Here is a 17,934-nt window from a genome sequence, read left to right on the forward strand (position 1 = left end):
ATTAGTTAAAGAGAAGATTCACCAGTCAGATGTGATTACATACACACCACTGTTACATCCTGTGGCAGTGTTTCATTGGTGACCATGGCAACCGACGGGGAACTCGGACGCGGTGGGGAATTTATATGATCTCCGTAGCTTGAAACATGTCTCGTGCTCAAGCAGAAAGTGTGATAAAAAACATAATTCGAGAAATCGCCCAAGAATGTACCGGAAAAGGGCATGCTGTGTCAGAAACATTAGTGGCTTTCATGGTAGGTACCTGGCTTACTAATTAGTAACGTGGAAAGCGTTCGGTAACTAGCCGTGTGCGGTAATGTGTCGGTGTTATACGTTGTCTAATCAATTATTTTTCTATTAGGTAAAAGCTGTTGTGTTGGACCCACGAAATCTATTTAACGTTGATCGGACTCTTACCAAGCAAGATGTTAGGAAACTTGTGGAAGTAAGTGCATTTAATTATAACTAAGACCCTGTGTCAGGTTTGGCTGGTAGCATGCCTGAGATCTTTGCGCAATGGGCGATCGATGTCCGTGTTATTCATTTGCAGTTGTGTGTGGACAAACTCCTGGACCAGGGGAGCCCTTCCCTTGACACAATCAAGATGCAAGTCTACTTCGACATGAATTACACATCTCGACGTAAGTGGTTGCTTTAAAATGCTCAAAGAATGCATTAACTTATGTATAAGGCGTACTAACTAAACCCTAGCTGTTGGGACATGTGTAACGTCTAAGGGCATGGGATACTGGTATTGTACCCATTCATCAGTTTAGCCTCAAAGGTCTTGTTTTGTGTCCCAGGTGAGTTCATTGAGGAGCACCAGCGGGTACTACAGTCAAGGCTAGTCCCAGTGAGTCGAGAAATCACTGACAGCAGAGTGAAAACACGTGAGGATCTGGAGGGCCTTTACCGTAAGATCGTCAGCTATGTTCTGCTGCGCTCGGGCCTGGGTTCTTCCACAGACATCACTACAGTGCGAGAGGCTACAGGTAATCATAAGGACTATTTTAATTTAATTTGCACCACAAGTTAAGGATCACTATTCACAAAGATGGGAAAGGAAATGGTCAATTGTAATTACTGTCCATCGTAGTGAGTTTTTACAATGTGGCAATCATCACATTTTCCAGCATTGATCAGTTTGTTCCTATTTTGCTCACAACTGACTGTGTGGTTTTGCAGCTGCCTTACAGAGCGTCTTTCCCCAGTCAGAGCTGGGGACCTTCATGTCCCTCATCAAGAAGGACAAGGAGCAACAGCTCAACGACCTCAGCATGATTGTGACTGGCATCCGTCTCTTCAACAAAGACAGCAGGAAAGGAGGAGAGGGCATAGACGACTGTAAGTTCCAAAACATCACATTTATTTTATTTATTTTATTTATTTATACCTTGATAACTGAAACAATTTCTCAGAGCTCCAAATGTGTATTTCAATTTTGTCCTCGACTTCCATATAGTGCCAGCTATTCTGAATGAAGCCATTCCATCCACCAGTAAAGACATTGAATGGGAGCTGGAGCTTTCTCAGAGTTTGGCCTGGCAGTACACATCCTGGCTGGAGAGGCTCCTGGACCCTGAGGTTGAGACCAGAGAATGTATTGTTCCCCTGGACATGCTTAAACAGGCTCTCTATAATGTACGACAACATGAAGCCTTTCTCAAAGTTATTTTGGTGAGTTAGCTAGAAGGTGATGGGCGTCATGACTTCAAGTCCGTACATGAAATTGTCCATATGAGCAGTTCTTCAAGAGTATTGAGTTGCATAATAATTTTACCCATTCTGATTAAATTCCTCACCAGGCAGATGTCATTCTATGTGCAAAGCAAGTTGAAACCCTACAGACTGAACTAGCGACACGTATGAAGCTTTTGAGGGTCACCGTACATTCAAAGACTGCAGTACCCACTGCACAGGTTTTTGTAAGTACAGTATCTTGCACATATATATTTGAGCTGTTCTCCATTAGAAAGTGCTTTTTAGTCCAGGACTAGGCTTAACCTGTGTCTGGAAAAAGGGCTTTTCAATGTCTAAGCCTCAACTCGTGTACTATGTATCCTCTTCCAGCCCCATTTCACAGCTCTGGCAAAGTTCTGGTCAGGTCTTCAAGATGAGATGGTGCTGTTGAGCATCCTGAGTAACATAATGGAGAACCTGCAGCCCTTCCTGGCTGCTCAGTCCCAGCTCTTCCCTGATGGTCAGTTGGAGGACATACTGGGGTTGGAGATCAAGAAGTACGAGCAGAGAATGAAGGAGTCTTCAGGTAAGTACTCTGGGTGAATCCCAAATGGTATACTATTTCCTATGGGGCCTGGTATAAAGTAGTGCACTACATAGGGAATAGGATGCTATTTGGGACGTAACCTGTGTTTATACCGCCACAGTCAATTACAGTAAAGCACTGCATTTCCTACATCTCTATCATTAGCTAATGATTTTACATGTTTAATTTGTAGTAGATAAATTGTTTTGTTTGTTATTCACCTTGTCAGAAAACCGTATTGACCCCTATGAGATCAAAACACAAGAGTGGCTCTTGCCTGAGACAACAGCCAACTTTGACAAATTACCACTGCAGTACAATGGAATTTGTGGTTATACACTTGTGAAGAAGGATGGGCTTTTACTGCCAGGTATGTGGAGTTTTGGATGTGGCAATTGTATATGTTGTTGTACAACTAATGTTCATTCCCCCCTTATTGAAAATATTCACCAGAAGTGTTGTAATATGCCAACTTGTCTTCTAACTGAACATCCCAATGCTACATATAAAATAAGACTGTTGTTTCAGGCAACCCAAGCATAGGAGTCCTGAAACATAGGGAGAAATACTATGTTTTCAGCTCCAAGGAGGCAGCTTTAAGATTTGGATCCAAGCCAGATGAGTACATTGCCCATGTGGCAGAGAAAGCAAAGCAGTCCCCTGAGCTTATCCAGCTCCTCCAACTCCACCAACAGTTTGCCTGTGTCACTCCATATCCTGAGGTACAGTGCCTTCGGAAAGTATTCAGACCCCCTGACTTTTTCCACATTTTGTTACTTTACAGCCTTATTCTAAAATGGATTAAATAAAAATCCTTAGCAATCTACCTACACACACTTCCCCATAATGACAAAGTAAAAACAGGTTTTTAGAAAAGTTAGCAAATCTATAAAAAAAAATTAGAAAACATATCATACATAATTATTCAGACACTTTGCTTTGAGACTCAATTGAGCTCAGGTGCGTGCTGTTTCCATTGATCATCCTTGAGATGTTTCTACAACTTGATTGGAGTCCACCTGTGGTAAATTCAATTGATTGGACATGATTTGAAAGGCACACATCTGTCTATGTAAGGCCCCACAGTTGACAGTGCATGTCAGAGCAAAAACTAAGCCATGGGGTTGAAGGAATTGTCCGTAGAGCTCCGAGACAGGATTGTGTTGAGGCACAGATCTGGGGAAGCGTACCAAAACATTTCTGTAGCATTGAAGGTCCCCAAGAACATAGTTGCCTCCATCATTCTTAAATTGAAGAAGTTTGGAACCACCTAGACTCTTCCTAAAGCTGGCCGCCCAGCCAAACCGACCAATCGGGGGAGAAGGGCCTTGGTCAGGGAGGTGACCAAGAACCTGATGGTCACTCTGACAGAGCTCCTGAGTTCCTCTGTGATGGGAGAACCTTCCAGAAGGACAACCAGCTCTGCAGCACTCCACCAATCAGGCCTTTATGGTAGAGTGGCCAGACGGAAGCCACTCCTCAGTACATGACAGCTCGCTTGGAGTTTGCCAAAAGGAACGTAAAGACTCAGACCATGAGAAACAAGATTCTCGGGTCTGATGAAACTAAGATTGAACTCTTTGGCCTGAATACCAAGCGTCACGTCTGGTGGAAACCTGGCACCATCCCTACAGTCAAGCATGGTGGTGGCAGTATCATGCATTGGGGATGTTTTTCAGCGGCAGGGACTGGGAGGCTAGTCAGGATCGAGGCAAAGATGAACGGTGCAAAGTACAGAGAGATCCTTGATGAAAACCTGCTCCCGAGCGCTCAGGACCTCAGACTTGGGCGAAGGTTCACCTTCCAACAGGACAACGACCCTAAGCACACAGCCAAGGCAACACAGGAGTGGTTTCGGGACAATTCTCAATGTCCTTGAGTGGCCCTGCCAGAGCCCGGACTTGAACCTGATCGAACATCTCTAGAGAGACCTGAAAATAGCTGTGCAGTAACGCTCCCTATCCAACCTCACAGAGCTTGAGAGGATCTGCAGAGAAGAATGTGAGAAACTCTCCAAATACAGGTGTTTAAAGCTTGTATTGTTATACTCAAGAAGACTTGAGGCTGTAATCGCTGCCATAGGTGCTTCAACAAAGTACTGTAAAGGTGCTGAATACTTATGTAAATGTGATAAATATATATATATATATTTTTTAATAAATGAACAAACATTTCTAAACCTGTTTTTGCTTTGTCATTATGGAGTATTGTGTGTAGATTGATGTGGGGAAAAAACTATTTAATCAATTTTAGAATAAGGATGTAACTTAAAATGTGGAAGAAGTCAAGGGGTCTGAATACTTTCCGAAGGTACTGTATGTTCACTAACAATCATAATTCTTCCATAGCATCTTCAGAACTTGCAGTAATATTTTTTTACCCACTGTTCACTTAAATTTTGTCTCTGTAGATGCAGTCAGGGGAGAGATTGTTGGTAAAACCCATTACAAAGTGTGACAGCAGCACTCAGACAGACACTCATTTGTTGGAGACCAACATTGTGAAATCATATGAGTGGAATGAGTGGGAGCTGAGGAGAAAAGCAATCAAATTGGTATGTGATTTTAATTGACTCGAGTGTACTGTTTCATTTTATCAGTGGTAGGTTTACCATGGTCTTCTTGCATGGATCTTTTTTATTCAAAAAGGTTCACTTTTATGTCCTGCCTTTGGCAATGGGCATGTTGTTTTTTCAGGCCAATCTTCGTAGTAAAGTGACCCACTCAATGCAGACTAATCTAAGTCACATGAGGAGGGATAACGTCACCCAAACCTACCACCTCAAAGATGTTGCATGCCAGAGCAAGAGGGATGGCAGTAGCAATGTCCCCAAGCCTCAGGTTTACCTGGCTGGTCTTCGAGGAGGGAAAACCAAGACTACACATATGATAAAAACAAACTTGACCAGATCAGTAAGTGAATAACTGTCTATATTCAAGCAATAAAGATAACTTTGATGGAAGTGCCAGTCTATTTGTTTTTAAAAATTGTTTGACATTGTCCTAGGGGTGTTACTGCCCACAGAAAATTGTTGTATGCCAGTAAAAGAAACGGGTCATAGTGTTTGAACTGAGGAAGGATAACATAGAGGGTTACACTTGGTCAAAACACTGTCTGCCAAAACTGTCCACATAACTGACTGTAGGAGCAGGCATGTGCACAAGACACACAGCCTGTCATAGGCCAAGTTCAAGGGGTATGACCTCCGGTGGCACAGCAAACTCCGACTTGAAAATAAATGCACCCAAAACACCCCGCTCCTCATTACATCCTGGGAGAAGGTTGCAGGAGCTGTCATTAGCTAGCACATTCACAGTGACAAACTAGTATCCAGCTGCAGCTCTGGATGTCTTAATTGCATCAGTATGCTTTGACCCATTCAGTATTATATATTACGGTTGAATGCTTTAGTATTGCATGTCATGTTTGATTAAATTAGGCTGCCAATGGAATAGTGGTCGTACAATATGAATTATAGGACGTACAGTATCTTAATGTTTGCACCAGTATGAATTGACCCGTTTAGTATTATATATTATGGTTCAATGCTTTAGTATGATATGTTAGGTTGCATTACATTAGCCTTATTCTATTGATAGCATATCAATGGAATAGCAGTCGTACGTCCTAAAATTCGTATTATAATATACATTATCCTACATCTTGATTTCAACCATAAAAAATGCTTAGAACAAACTGTTTGTGTATAGTAGTTAAATGACAATCCAGAGTCATTTCTGCCTGTTGGAGTGTTTGTCCGACCTCTAAGGTGTTTTACATGCCAAAGAATGGGACTTGTAGCGGCTCTGCAAAGGGAAGAAAATATGTGCCAAGTGTGGAGGGGAACAAAATTATGGGGGATGGGATGGATGTATGCCGGGTGCAGTAAAAGGCTAGAGGCCCAAAGATATAAAATCACTCATAATGTATCTTATGCAGAGTCTGCAGGGCAGATTGGTGGAACTAAATCAAATCAAATGTCATTTTTATTTAACCTGGCAAGTCAGTTAAGAACAAATTCTTAATTACAGTGACTGCCTCCCCCGGACGACGCTGGGCCAATTGTGCGCCGCCCTATGGTACTCCCAATCACGGTCAGTTATGATAGTCTGGAATCTAACCAGGGTCTGTAGTGACGCCTCTAGCACTGAGATACAGTGCCTTAGACTGATGCACCACTCAGGAGCCCATAGAATTATGTTTTTTGTTATCCTTCAGTGGAACGACAGAAGTTTTATTGCTAACGGTCAGGAGTTTAACAAATATGTAATAGATTTAGAGATCAATCCTGATGTGATATGTGTTCAAGAAACATTGCTTAGACCACATCTTGATTTTATTATTGTTCAATCAGATCTGATATATCAACTGGACAGGATGGCAGGTGTGCTACGTACATAAGGGAAGGTCTTGTATATCGTAATATTACTGTCTCATGAATGTGTGATGGTGGAAATCTACAGTGCAGGTAGTAATAAAGTTATTTGACAAGTGTTGTAAAAATGATCTGTAGCGATGTTGATGAAATTGGGCTCTAGAGAGATATGGTGCGGTGACTTTAATGCACATAATATTTTATGGGGAGGCACACAGTGGCCTGCAGTGCCCCCCCCCCCCACACCCACACACATCTAGCCACCGGGATTTTTTTTGCCCATTCTTCAAGGCAAAACTGCTCTAGCTCCTTCAAGTTGGATGGGTTCCGCTGGTGTACAAATTCTCAATTGGATTGAGTTTCTCAATTGGACAGTTTCCCAGTCCCTGCCGATGGAAAAACATCCCCACAGCATGATATTGCCACCACAATGCTTCACTGGGGATGGTGTTCTTGGGGTGATGAGGTGTTGGGTTTGCGCCAGACATAGCGTTTTCCTTGATGGCCAAAAAGCTACATTTTAGTCTCATCTGACCAGAGTACCTTCTTCCATATGTTTGGGGAGTATCTCACATGCCTTTTGGCAAACACCAAACGTGTTTGCTTATGTTTTTCTTTAAGCAATGGCTTTTTTTTCTGGCCACTCTTCCGCGAAGCCCAGCTCTGTGGAGTGTATGGCTTAAAGTGGTCCTATGGAAAGATACTCCAATCTCAGCTGTGGAGCTTTGCAGCTCCTTCAGGGTTATATTTGGTCTCTTTGTTGCCTCTGATTATAATGCCCTCCTTGCCTGGTCCGTGAGTTTTGGTGGGCGGCCCTCTCTTGGCAGCTTTGTTGTGGTGACATTCTTTACATTTTTTTAATAATGGATTTAATTGTGCTCTGTGGGATGTTCAAATCTTCAGATATTATTTTATAACCCTGATCTGTACTTCTCCACAACTTTGTCCCTGACCTGTTTGGAGAGCGCCTTGGTCTTCATGGTGTTGCAGAACAAGTGTATGTGTGTGTGTGTATATAATTTGATGTGCAGTCACACAGGGCGGAGCACAATTGGACCAGCGTTGTCGGGGTTAGGCCGTCATTGTAAATAAGATTTTGTTCTTAACTGACTTGCCTAGTTAAATAAAGATTAATAAAGTTGGCGGCATGCACATTTAACGTTGGTTTGCGGACTGCCATTATAATTGACGAACATCAAGCGAATGCTTGACATTTATACATCCGGTGAAAATCTCATTGTTCTATTTGTGATTCGCTTGGTGACAGGCGGCTCGGCTCCGGGATTGCAGCTGGGTGCATCTTAGATGCAGACAGATGACAATGGTTTGAAGTCTGGTTCGTTAAATACCCATTCATTTTACAACGCACCATAACAATCAAGTTAGCTAACCATGGCTAACGGTAAGTGAAATTTGCAATTCTTAGCTACTTGCAATGCTAACGTTAGATGGCTAGCTAGTCTTTAATGTTTCAAAACTAAACGCAGCAAGCTAGCGTTTAAATCAGTAATATTATTGGGTGTGAATTTATTTGCTGGCAAGTTAAACAAAGTGTTTTATGTTGCGAACGAAAAAGAGTTGTCTCTGAATCATGGAAGCGCAAATGCTATGTAGCTAGCTAGTTAGCCAGGTGCAGATTTAGCAAGGTGGATCTTGCTAAACCAATCCCCCGGCTGCAAAGATTGTTTTTGTAAACGAATTCGGAAAATAACCAATCACGTCAAGTGTCCACATTAGCCCCTTTCAAACGGCATTGTTAAGCTTTATCCCTGGATTCACACTTGTGTATTCCAAAGCCCTGGGCAAACGGACAAACGTAGCTTGCTGACGCGACCAACACTCTCAGCCACGCGACCATTTGTTACATGCAAGGCATTTATTCGCATATTAGGTCCCCTTGCTGCTAGCATAGCATTTTGTTTCCAATAATGTATGTTTGAAAACATTGCTGCCTCCTTTCCCTGACCTCGGAAACAAGGTTTCACTTTTGAAATGTGATCTTGCCCCTGCACAGAGAATGTTGTTCACGGACGAGACATCAACTTTTCTGATCCAGGCAAAAGCATGCAACAATATTATCATGGATGGTAATATCTAGATAAATGTTAACAGAATAAATTAATGAAAACCGACAAATTGAGACCTGTGTGAATGAAGCTAGCCACAATAGTGGATTTTGCGTTAGAGAGTGTAGGAAAAACAGCAGGTCCGAGACAAGGTATGCTACTCAGTGACACAGAACACAACTGTAGAGTTTAAACAAATATTCGCGTTTTAGCTAATTATTTGAAAAACGAACTGCTTCAAAGACGATGTCATCCATGATGGACTGGCATAGTTGTTAATTACCTATATTATCCTAATGGTGATGCACCTTTACACATTTAAGTCAGCCCAACGCCCGCCTTGATATGTGCCAAAAAGGCATCAAGTCAATCGCTTGGCCTGATATAAGTATAAATACAGTAAAGTACACACTAAAAGAGTAAAAAAACATGTAAGAGAAATCGTGTTAAAAAAATAAAAAATAATAATAGGCACAACTGCAGACTTCAAAGAATAGGCCAGGGCATTCACAGAGTTGGTCAGATGGTGCCTGCTAATGTCATCGGCCTCCCCCTTTGCTTGAGGAACAAAAGAGGAAGGTAAGTAAGTAAATCAAGTGAAAAGGAGACTGGAGTAGGACTTTAATTTGTGCTCCTCCAGTTACACAACATCCCTTCCTATCTCTAATTTGATAGGCCTACCTGTAAAATGGGAGGGGTGTCATATCCCCATAACCAGAGAAATTGGACAACATTTACACACACTTTGGTTGAACTCATACCTTGGTTGACTCAGCTTGGCGATGCTACTTTCAGCTTGATCTCAATTATTGGAGAGAGACCTCATCGCTTTATCAGGTATGAAGGGGTCAATGGTGCTTTTGTTATTGTTAAGTTTTGTTGTAACTAGTACTCTTTGTATGTTGGCCTATGTTAATTTAATAGGCCTACATTCAATTTTATTGGTAACATACACATTTAGCAGATGTTATTGCGGGTGTAGCGAAATGCTTATGTTTGTAGCTCCAACAGTGACATGAGATTTGAATTTACAAAATGGAGAGAACTTGACATAAATAGCTTCTCCTTGTCCGCTTATTTAGAAGTAAATGGAAATAGATAAACCTACCTCTTAAATTATTGCATTGGAATATAATTTCTCAAATTGACCCCAACCCTGAGGCCTAAATTCAACACTTAAATGACATGAGGATCACACTGCGCAACATGCATTACGGTTCCATAGGCTCTCCAATTCACCTTCATTTACAGTTTTACTCTGTTCAAGTAGACAGTTATCAATAGTTTGTTTCTTTGTTATTAGTCATTCAAAATGTACAGGCCTACAGTATTTGGCACCCTCTGCTGGTGATTTGCAGGATGTGCAAGGATACACGTAAAAGGAGGGCTGCGATTGCCTACTATGATCCATTTTATAGAGAGAAATTGGCATAACTTTAAAACTAGCAGAGATCCAACTCTGGAACTTTGATATGCCTGTAGAGTATGTTCAACAATATATTGTAACGTTCCCATTCAAAATATTTTATGTTTGTTACAAAAACTTTCTTACCTTAGTTTGTCCTGGTGGTCGGTACTTCTAATCTTCGTGCCTTATAGTGGATAATATTGTGCCCATGTCAAACCGAGCTGGTAGCACAGGTCATGCTGACCAGACTTGGCTTCATGTCCACTCTCCTGGAGCCAGAGCTCCACATCTGGAGGCAGATGTTTATGGGATTGTGTTACCACAAGGCCTTGTCCCTGCCATTGTCCATCCATCGATCAGGCAGGGAAAAGGTTTAAAGAACTCCTCCATGCTGCTCTGTTCAAATGGACTGAGTAAATCCTTAATTACCATTACCTGTAGCATAAAGGAATGACGTAAGTGAAAATCACAATTTCCACAACCATGTTTTGCAAAGGACTAAAACCCTGGAATGTCACATGTAATTATTTGCAGGTCTTTGTACATTACTTCCCACGTCGCATTGACGTCGTAAAGGATCCAAAGTACCAGTAGCAGATGGCATTGGAGTATGAAGACCAAGCATGGGAGCTAGGTGTGACTTGTGCCTTCCCACTGGTTCACCTGGTCCCACAATAAAGTACACCTGAGTGATGATTATGGGATTGCAATTTTGGCCATGCTGATCAGACACTTCGTTTGAGGGACTGCGGTGCATGGCTGCTGCTAGGCCTACTTCTGCTGGGATTTAAAGTGTAAGAAGGTAACTTCTCATTTTAATCATCACTTTTTTCTCATTTTTTTCTGCATTTATGCATAGTTCAGTCAAATGAAGTGTCTAATGCATTCATTTCAGGATGGAAGTGGAGGCAAGATTGGCCAGATCTCCAAGACAACTACTTCTTGTGCACCCCCAGCAGGACCCCCTCTTGCAGCACCACCTGCTCCTCCAATGACTGGCCTTGTGATCCACAGTGTAAGATGTTAGAATTGAATGTGATTGTTTCTTATTTTCCCTGCACTTGTGCACTATCCAGACCACAAATTCTAGGTGTCTAATACCTCTATTGTTACAGCATGGGGGCAGAGGCAAGGTTGAACACCCAGCGGCTGTCGTTCCATCAGTTCAGCTGTGTGGAGGCAAATAAGTACTTTCAGCCGACTCGCAGGGTATGTTATTTACTGTTATTGGTAGAAATGTCATCAATATATGTTTAAGTGTGCATGTGTTGAAAAGTATTTAGTAATCAATGTGAAACCTAAAATATCCATATGATTACAGGGTAAAGTGAACAGTGCGGTTATCTGCAGCCCCAGGATCACCCTTGATGGTCAGTGTGACAGGGAGGTGGACGTTCAGTCACCTTTCTACCACACCAATCTTTTTTTTTACTAATCAACTGCTCAACATTACCAAGAGTATTAGAATCTGGTCGAGAACAAAATGTCGAACAGCCTGCAGCTTGTAAAGAGCAGGTGGGGGCAGCCCTGATAGGTGAAGAGAAGCCCTGATGGGTGAACTGTTATTCTTCAATCTACTTTATTCTACATTTTCTTGTAAGTATTTCATGGGTGTATGTTGATTTGTGTATTTTCCAGGAGCTTGCTCGGTTGTCTTATTAAAAAGAGAGCAGGGAAGAATTTGTCAGTTTCTCCTATATTGGCTCAAATTGGTTACTGTTTTTTACTTCCCTCTGGAAAGTTGTTTCTTTAAATAAATACTGAATAAAACATTTCTGTTGCAATTTTTTGTTATTATTGGGTATCTTAAATACTGTCACCGAGTAGGCTGATAACCGTGGACCTAAGATCCATAGGTAAGGCTGTACATTGCAAGATGAATGTTCAATACACTGTTGGTTGAGTAGTGAACTTAATGTGGCTAGTTTCACACCGTTTTCAAAGTCCCCCCAATAAGTGCATTGACCATAATATTTGTGAAAACTCTTAACAGTTATGTCCTGTGGGTGTCACTTATTTTGACCGATACCCCATTTCATGGGTGAACAATCTCTAGCTTAGGCTCTACTGTCCAATATGAGTTCAACAGTCGACACGTATTATAGGCTTAATGTGGTTAATTTCATACTGGTTTTAGAGTTGCACTGTAAGAGCTAAGATGCTAATATTTGTGTAAACTCAGTTGTGTTCTGTGGGTGTCACCGAGTAGGCTGATACCCCATTTCATGGGTGCACAATCTCTTGTATAAGCTGTATAGTATGCCCCCAAAGCAGATGTGGGGATTTCAAGTTTTTTTTCTGTTAATTAACAATTGTATTTCATTTTGTTTAGCCATATCTAGTCCAACTATGGCTTGATTCTACTGTTTGGAAGGCTCCTGCGTGGTGCAGCGGTCTAAGGCACTGCATCTCCGTGCAAGAGGCGTCACTACAGTCCCTGGTTTGTATCCAGGCTGTATCACATCCGGCTATATTTGGAGTCCCATAGGGCGGCGCACAATTGGCCCAGCGTCGTCCAGGTTTGGCCGGGGTAGGCTTTCATTGTAAATAAGAATTTGTTCTTAACTGACTTCCCTAGTTAAATAAAGGTGTGCATCACTTTCAATGGGGGACTTTCATTTTTAATGCAAAACCCAAATTCCACTATTGTGACTTCCTTATTGTGGCTAGCTTCACACAGGTGATATTGAGCGTTTGCTGCCCTTCCAGCTGTAGAGTTGGGAGACTTTCGACACACCCACTCGCCTGCTACCCATACTTGGGAGTTTGTTGCTTCAGTTGGCTAGCTGCCTATGTGAGAAGATGTTAGCCAGCCTGCATAACACCTGTTTTTGTTGGCCATAGCAACCAATGTATTTGCACAGATGAAAGTATTGTTTTTTTTGTCAGGTTTTTGTCCTCAGATGGAAGGATGAAAGGGTATACATTTACTTATCAAAATAGCTACAGAGGCATCACAAGCATATACAAATTAAGTGAAAGTGCAGCTTTTCTGATTGGACAATGAAAATGAGTTATTCTGACCCCTTTTCACACTGGCTATTTTTGCATCATGTTTCTGGGGCAAGTCCCGAAAAGACAGTGCTAACCTTGCTCCTGAGCAGAGCCAACTAGCCCTGGACTAAGGTTGGTGCTAGCCCATTTTAGAATGTTCCAAGTGTGAACACACTTAGCCCCAGGCTAAAATCTCCCTTAGCCCAGGACTAAGCAGGCTCTTAGCCCTGGGCTAAGGTGCAGTGTGAACATGCCTAGTATGTGTGATTTCTGGTTCCTTGCCTCACTGACCTACTTGCTGTCAACTTTATACTTTCTGCTGTCAAGACTGTCCTCTCTCCACAGAGCCAGTGAGTGTGGTGTTCAAGGTGTACTGTCTGTCAGTGATGACAATGGTGGCAGCAACTTACACTGTGGTATTACGATACACAAGGACCATATCATCAACAGCTATGTACTTCTCTACAACAGCAGTATGCGTCACAGAGGTTATTAAATTGTTCTTGAGCCTTGGGATGTTGACCAAGTAAGTAGGCTTTATCTAGGGCCCAGATTTGCCACCTATTCTATATCCTGTGTTTTCATGACAGACCAAATAATGTTCCTAATCCATGTGTAAACTAAACAAGTGATTGCTATCCAAGTGGTCTCAGCCTTGAATAAATATATAGAATACCCTTGAAGGGATTGACATAATAATTTGCCATATTGCCCGGGCAAGTGACCTGAGCAGTTGCAAGTTGAGCCTGCCCTCTGGTAGCCCCATTAGGCAGATTATATATATCTTCTTTTTTTTTTTACACTGATTACCAACATGCAAAGTATTCCAGTAGTCCTATTTGTTCCTCCTCCTGTGTGTAGGTGAAAATAGCTACTTTAATTAAACTGATCATAATCTTCGAGCAACCAAAGAATACTCCTGACTTGCCCGATAGGGGAGTGCCTTTCAGACCTTAAATGTCAATCTCTGCCTTGTATTGAGTATTTTGTTGAAAGAATGCCCTAGTTGCTCAACTTTTGTATATGTTTGTTTTAATTTTCACCTTGCAGAGAAGCTGGCAGCTTTGGCAGGTTAAAAGCATCCATAGTTGAACATGTGTTTCAGTGTCCAAAAGAGCTGCTGAAACTGAGTGTTCCCTCTGTGGTCTATGCGATTCAGAATAACATGGCCTTCATAGCCCTGAGCAATCTTGATGCAGCTGTGTATCAGGTATTAACTTGAAATTAAATGATTTCTTCAGAAAACTGCACATTAATAATTGACTTGTATACTTCCTTCCTGGTTCATATGCTCACTTCCACTGCATCTCCCTACCAAGGTGACCTATCAGTTGAAGATCCCGTGCACAGCCCTATGCATGGTCCTAATGCTGAACCGCTCTCTCAGCAGGCTGCAGTGGTTGTCTGTCTGCATGCTGTGTGGGGGTGTTGCTTTGGTCCAGTGGAAACCTGCAGAGGCCACTAAAGTCCAGGTACCCTTGGTATTTGTCTAGCATTATTACATTTAACCTGCATTAATCTAAAAACACCCATTTGATGTCAGAGGACTTATTGTACAAGGGAGACCTTGCCAATGGGCATGTCAAGTTCATTGATGATGTTCTTATTAAGCAATAAGGCACTTGGGGGTGTGGTATATAGTGCTTTTGTAAAGTATTCAGACCCCTTCACTTTTTCCATAATTTGTTACCTTACAGCCTTATTCTTAAATTGATTAAATTGTTTTTTTTCTTTCTCAGTCTACCCCATAATGACAAAGCAAAAACAGGTTTTTAGAAATGTTTGCAAGTTGATAAAAAAAAAACACAAACAATTCAGACCCTTTACTCAGTACTTTGTTGAAGCGTCTTTGGCAGTGATTACACCCTCGAGTCTTCTTTGGTATGACGCTACAAGCTTGGCACATCTGTATTTGGGGAGTTTGTCCCATTCTTCTCTGCAGATCCTCTCGAGCGCTGTCAGGTTGGATGGGGAGCGTCGCTGCACAGCTATTTTCAGGTCTCTCCAGAGATGTTAGATTGGGTTCAAGTCCAGCTCTGGCTTGGCCACTCAAGGACATTGAGACTTGTCCCGAATCCACTCCTGCGTTGTCTTGGCTGTGTGCTTAGGGTCGTTGTCCTGTTGAAAGGTGAACCTTCGCCAAAGTCTGAGGTCCTGAGCGCTCGGGAGCAGGTTTTCATCAAGGATCTCTCTCTACTTTGTTCCGTTCATCTTTCCCTCAATCCTGACTAGACTCCCAGTCCCTGCTACTGAAAAATATTCCCACAGCATGATGCTGCCACCATGCTTCACCGCAGGGATGGTGCCAGGTTTCCTCCAGATGTGACGCTTGGCATTCAGGCCAAAGAGTTCAATCTTGGTTTCATCAGACCAGACAATCTTGTTCCACATGGTTTGAGTTCTTTAGGTGCCTTTTGGCAAACTCCAAGCGGGCTGTCATGTGCCTTTTACTGAGGAGTGGCTTCCTTCTGGCCACTCTACCAAAAAGGCCTGATTGGTGGAGTGCTGCAGAGATGGTTGTCCTTCTCCCATCTCCACAGAGGAAGTCTGGAGCTTTGTCAGAGTGACCATCAGGTTCTTGGTCACCTCCCTGACCAAGGCCCTTCTCCTCCGATTGCTCAGTTTGGCTGGGTGCCAGCTCTAGGAAGAGTCTTGGTGGTTCCAAACGGTTTCCATTTAAGAATGATGGAGGCCACTGTGTTTTAGGGGACCTTCAATGCTGCAGACATTTATTGGTACCCTTCCCCAGATCTGTGCCTCAACACAGTCCTGTCTTGGAGCTCAATTCCTCCGACCTCATGGCTTGGTTTTTTCTCTGACATGCACTGTCAACTGTGGGACCTTGTACAGATAGACTTTCCAAATCATGTCCAATCAATTGAATTTACCACAGGTGGACTCTAAGTTGTAGAAACATCTCAAGGATGATCAATGGAAACAGTATAGCAAAGGGTCTGAATACATTTTTATTTGATCTGTTTTCGCTTTGTCATTATTGGATATTGTGTGTAGATTGATGTGGATAATTTGTTTTAAATATATATTTTAGAATAAGGCTGTAACCTAACAAAGTGGAAAGAGTGAAGGGATCTGAATACTTTCTGAATGCACTGTATGGCGGTTATACCACGGCTAAGGGATTTTCTTATGCACGACGCAACGCGGAAGGCCTAGATACAGCCCTTGGCCATAGTATATTGGCAATATACCACAAACCCCTGAGGTGTCTTATTGCTATTATAAACTGGTTACCAACGTAATTAGAACAGTAAAAATATTTGTTTTGTCATACCTGTGGTATATGGTTTGATATAAACCAATCAGAATTCAAGGTTCATAATGGCTTGTTTAGAATCCAAGGATTTGATAAGGATGTTACACATGTTCTAATCTTATCAGGTTGAGCAGAACCCTTTTTGGGGGTTCATGGCCATTGCTATCGCTGTATTCTGCTCCGGATTTGCAGGTAATGTATCTTCATACCTTTAATATTCCATGATGATAATGGCAAGTTATATTTAATGGTGTCACTGTGTTTGAACAGGTGTGTACTTTGAGAAGGTCCTGAAGAGCTCAGACACATCCCTATGGGTGCGGAACATCCAGATGTACCTGTCTGGCATCGTGGTCACCCTCGCTGTTGTTTACATGACTGAGGGTACTCAGGTTATACAGAAAGGCTTCTTCTACGGTTACACGCCTTGGGTGTGCTTTGCAGTTTGTGAGTCAAATTTTAAGCTTGATACATAAACACAATCATGTTTTTTTTTTCTTTTTCAGCAGCAGTTGTCACAAAGTGCTATATAGATACCCACCCCAAAGAGCAAGGCAGATTTATGCAATTAAGGTTTTCTTGCTTTTCTACCATGCCTGGGGATGTTTTTTATTTTCCTAACCTGAATTTGTAATTGTATCCTTCCAGTTCTGGCCAGTGTGGGTGGTTTGTACACATCAGTGGTGGTGAAATACACAGACAATATCATGAAAGGCTTCTCTGCTGCAGCCGCCATCGTTCTCTCTACTGTGGCATCTGTCGCTCTGTTTGGGCTACAGATAAGTGAGTTGATAAATCAGATCTGTGGGCAGGGACTATCATGAGTTACTGTTCAGACTGGGCTTTGACACTCGTGTTAACATATCGTATAAAATAGAATCTGACCAACATATTTTGGCTGTGAGTGAATTTATAGTCCATTGCAGGTTCAGTAACCATTTTCTCTTTTCTTTCAGCTGTTAACTTTGCCAGTGGAGCAATGCTAGTGTGTATCTCCATATACCTGTATGGACTCCCAAAACAAGACACCACCAAGCTTCCAAGAGCAGACAAGGATGCCAAGCAGAAACTGATCACTGTTTGAGGCCTGGAAGAACTTAAACGTTTATGGCCTTTCCTGACCACTGACCTGCCCGAGGCCCTCTGTTGCGTATAGAATAGTGTCGGCAAGGAACTTTATCATTTAATGCTGGAGCATAAATTAAGGGAAGGGATTTTAAAATACACTTCAATATTCTGTGGCAATTGTGGAGCTGAGGCATAGAAATTACCTGTTTTTTTTTTTTTTACTGTGTTACTGCTGTTATGAATCTTTGTCAGTCATTCCACTTGTCACAGTACTAAATGTATATACACAGCTGACAATCTCATATTGTTGTAGCTGTCGTTATCTATAATACAATCTTGAGTCGTCTGTTTTGAACATTCAAAATACATTTGTTGACCCTCAATGTTAATGGCAATAAATCTGAACTGTTATGCATTGCCAGAGATGTTAACTACAATTTATGAAAAATACCACAATGTCAAACCAGAACACCCTTATGTATA

The 17,934-nt window shown here is 42.0% G+C and overlaps 2 protein-coding genes across 15 annotated transcripts; both read left to right on the forward strand.

Annotated features, from left to right (window-relative positions):
* Window positions 1-64: 64 nt before the first annotated feature.
* On the forward strand, window positions 65-5,228 carry LOC110529492 (cilia- and flagella-associated protein 206). Its single transcript, XM_021611728.3, has 12 exons — window positions 65-254; window positions 362-445; window positions 551-641; window positions 804-992; window positions 1,186-1,344; window positions 1,463-1,677; window positions 1,806-1,925; window positions 2,071-2,266; window positions 2,496-2,636; window positions 2,795-2,988; window positions 4,677-4,820; window positions 4,963-5,228. Exons 1-12 carry the CDS (start codon window positions 147-149, stop codon window positions 5,188-5,190), a joined length of 1,869 nt encoding a protein of 622 aa, XP_021467403.3. The 5' UTR covers window positions 65-146; the 3' UTR covers window positions 5,191-5,228.
* Window positions 5,229-7,650: 2,422 nt separating this feature from the next.
* On the forward strand, window positions 7,651-17,872 carry LOC110529494 (CMP-sialic acid transporter). 14 transcript variants are annotated; one of them, XM_090242687.1, is made up of 13 exons: window positions 7,687-8,043; window positions 10,650-10,917; window positions 11,011-11,130; window positions 11,231-11,324; window positions 11,437-11,711; window positions 12,448-12,645; window positions 13,455-13,635; window positions 14,160-14,319; window positions 14,429-14,581; window positions 16,509-16,575; window positions 16,654-16,830; window positions 17,032-17,166; window positions 17,340-17,872. In XM_090242687.1, exons 7-13 carry the CDS (start codon window positions 13,496-13,498, stop codon window positions 17,465-17,467), a joined length of 960 nt encoding a protein of 319 aa, XP_090098813.1. In that variant the 5' UTR covers window positions 7,687-8,043; window positions 10,650-10,917; window positions 11,011-11,130; window positions 11,231-11,324; window positions 11,437-11,711; window positions 12,448-12,645; window positions 13,455-13,495; the 3' UTR covers window positions 17,468-17,872. The 14 variants fall into 14 exon arrangements, with proteins under 14 accessions (XP_090098820.1, XP_090098817.1, XP_036840784.1 ...); XM_090242688.1 differs by lacking the exons at window positions 11,437-11,711; window positions 12,448-12,645 and having other exon boundaries at window positions 7,660-7,725; window positions 7,909-8,043; XM_090242682.1 differs by lacking the exon at window positions 12,448-12,645 and having other exon boundaries at window positions 11,437-11,485.
* Window positions 17,873-17,934: the final 62 nt, after the last annotated feature.

This window comes from Oncorhynchus mykiss, chromosome 8 (assembly GCF_057628025.1).
Source record: "Oncorhynchus mykiss isolate SJ-2025 chromosome 8, ASM5762802v1, whole genome shotgun sequence".
NCBI classification, from domain to species: Eukaryota; Metazoa; Chordata; class Actinopteri; order Salmoniformes; family Salmonidae; genus Oncorhynchus; species Oncorhynchus mykiss.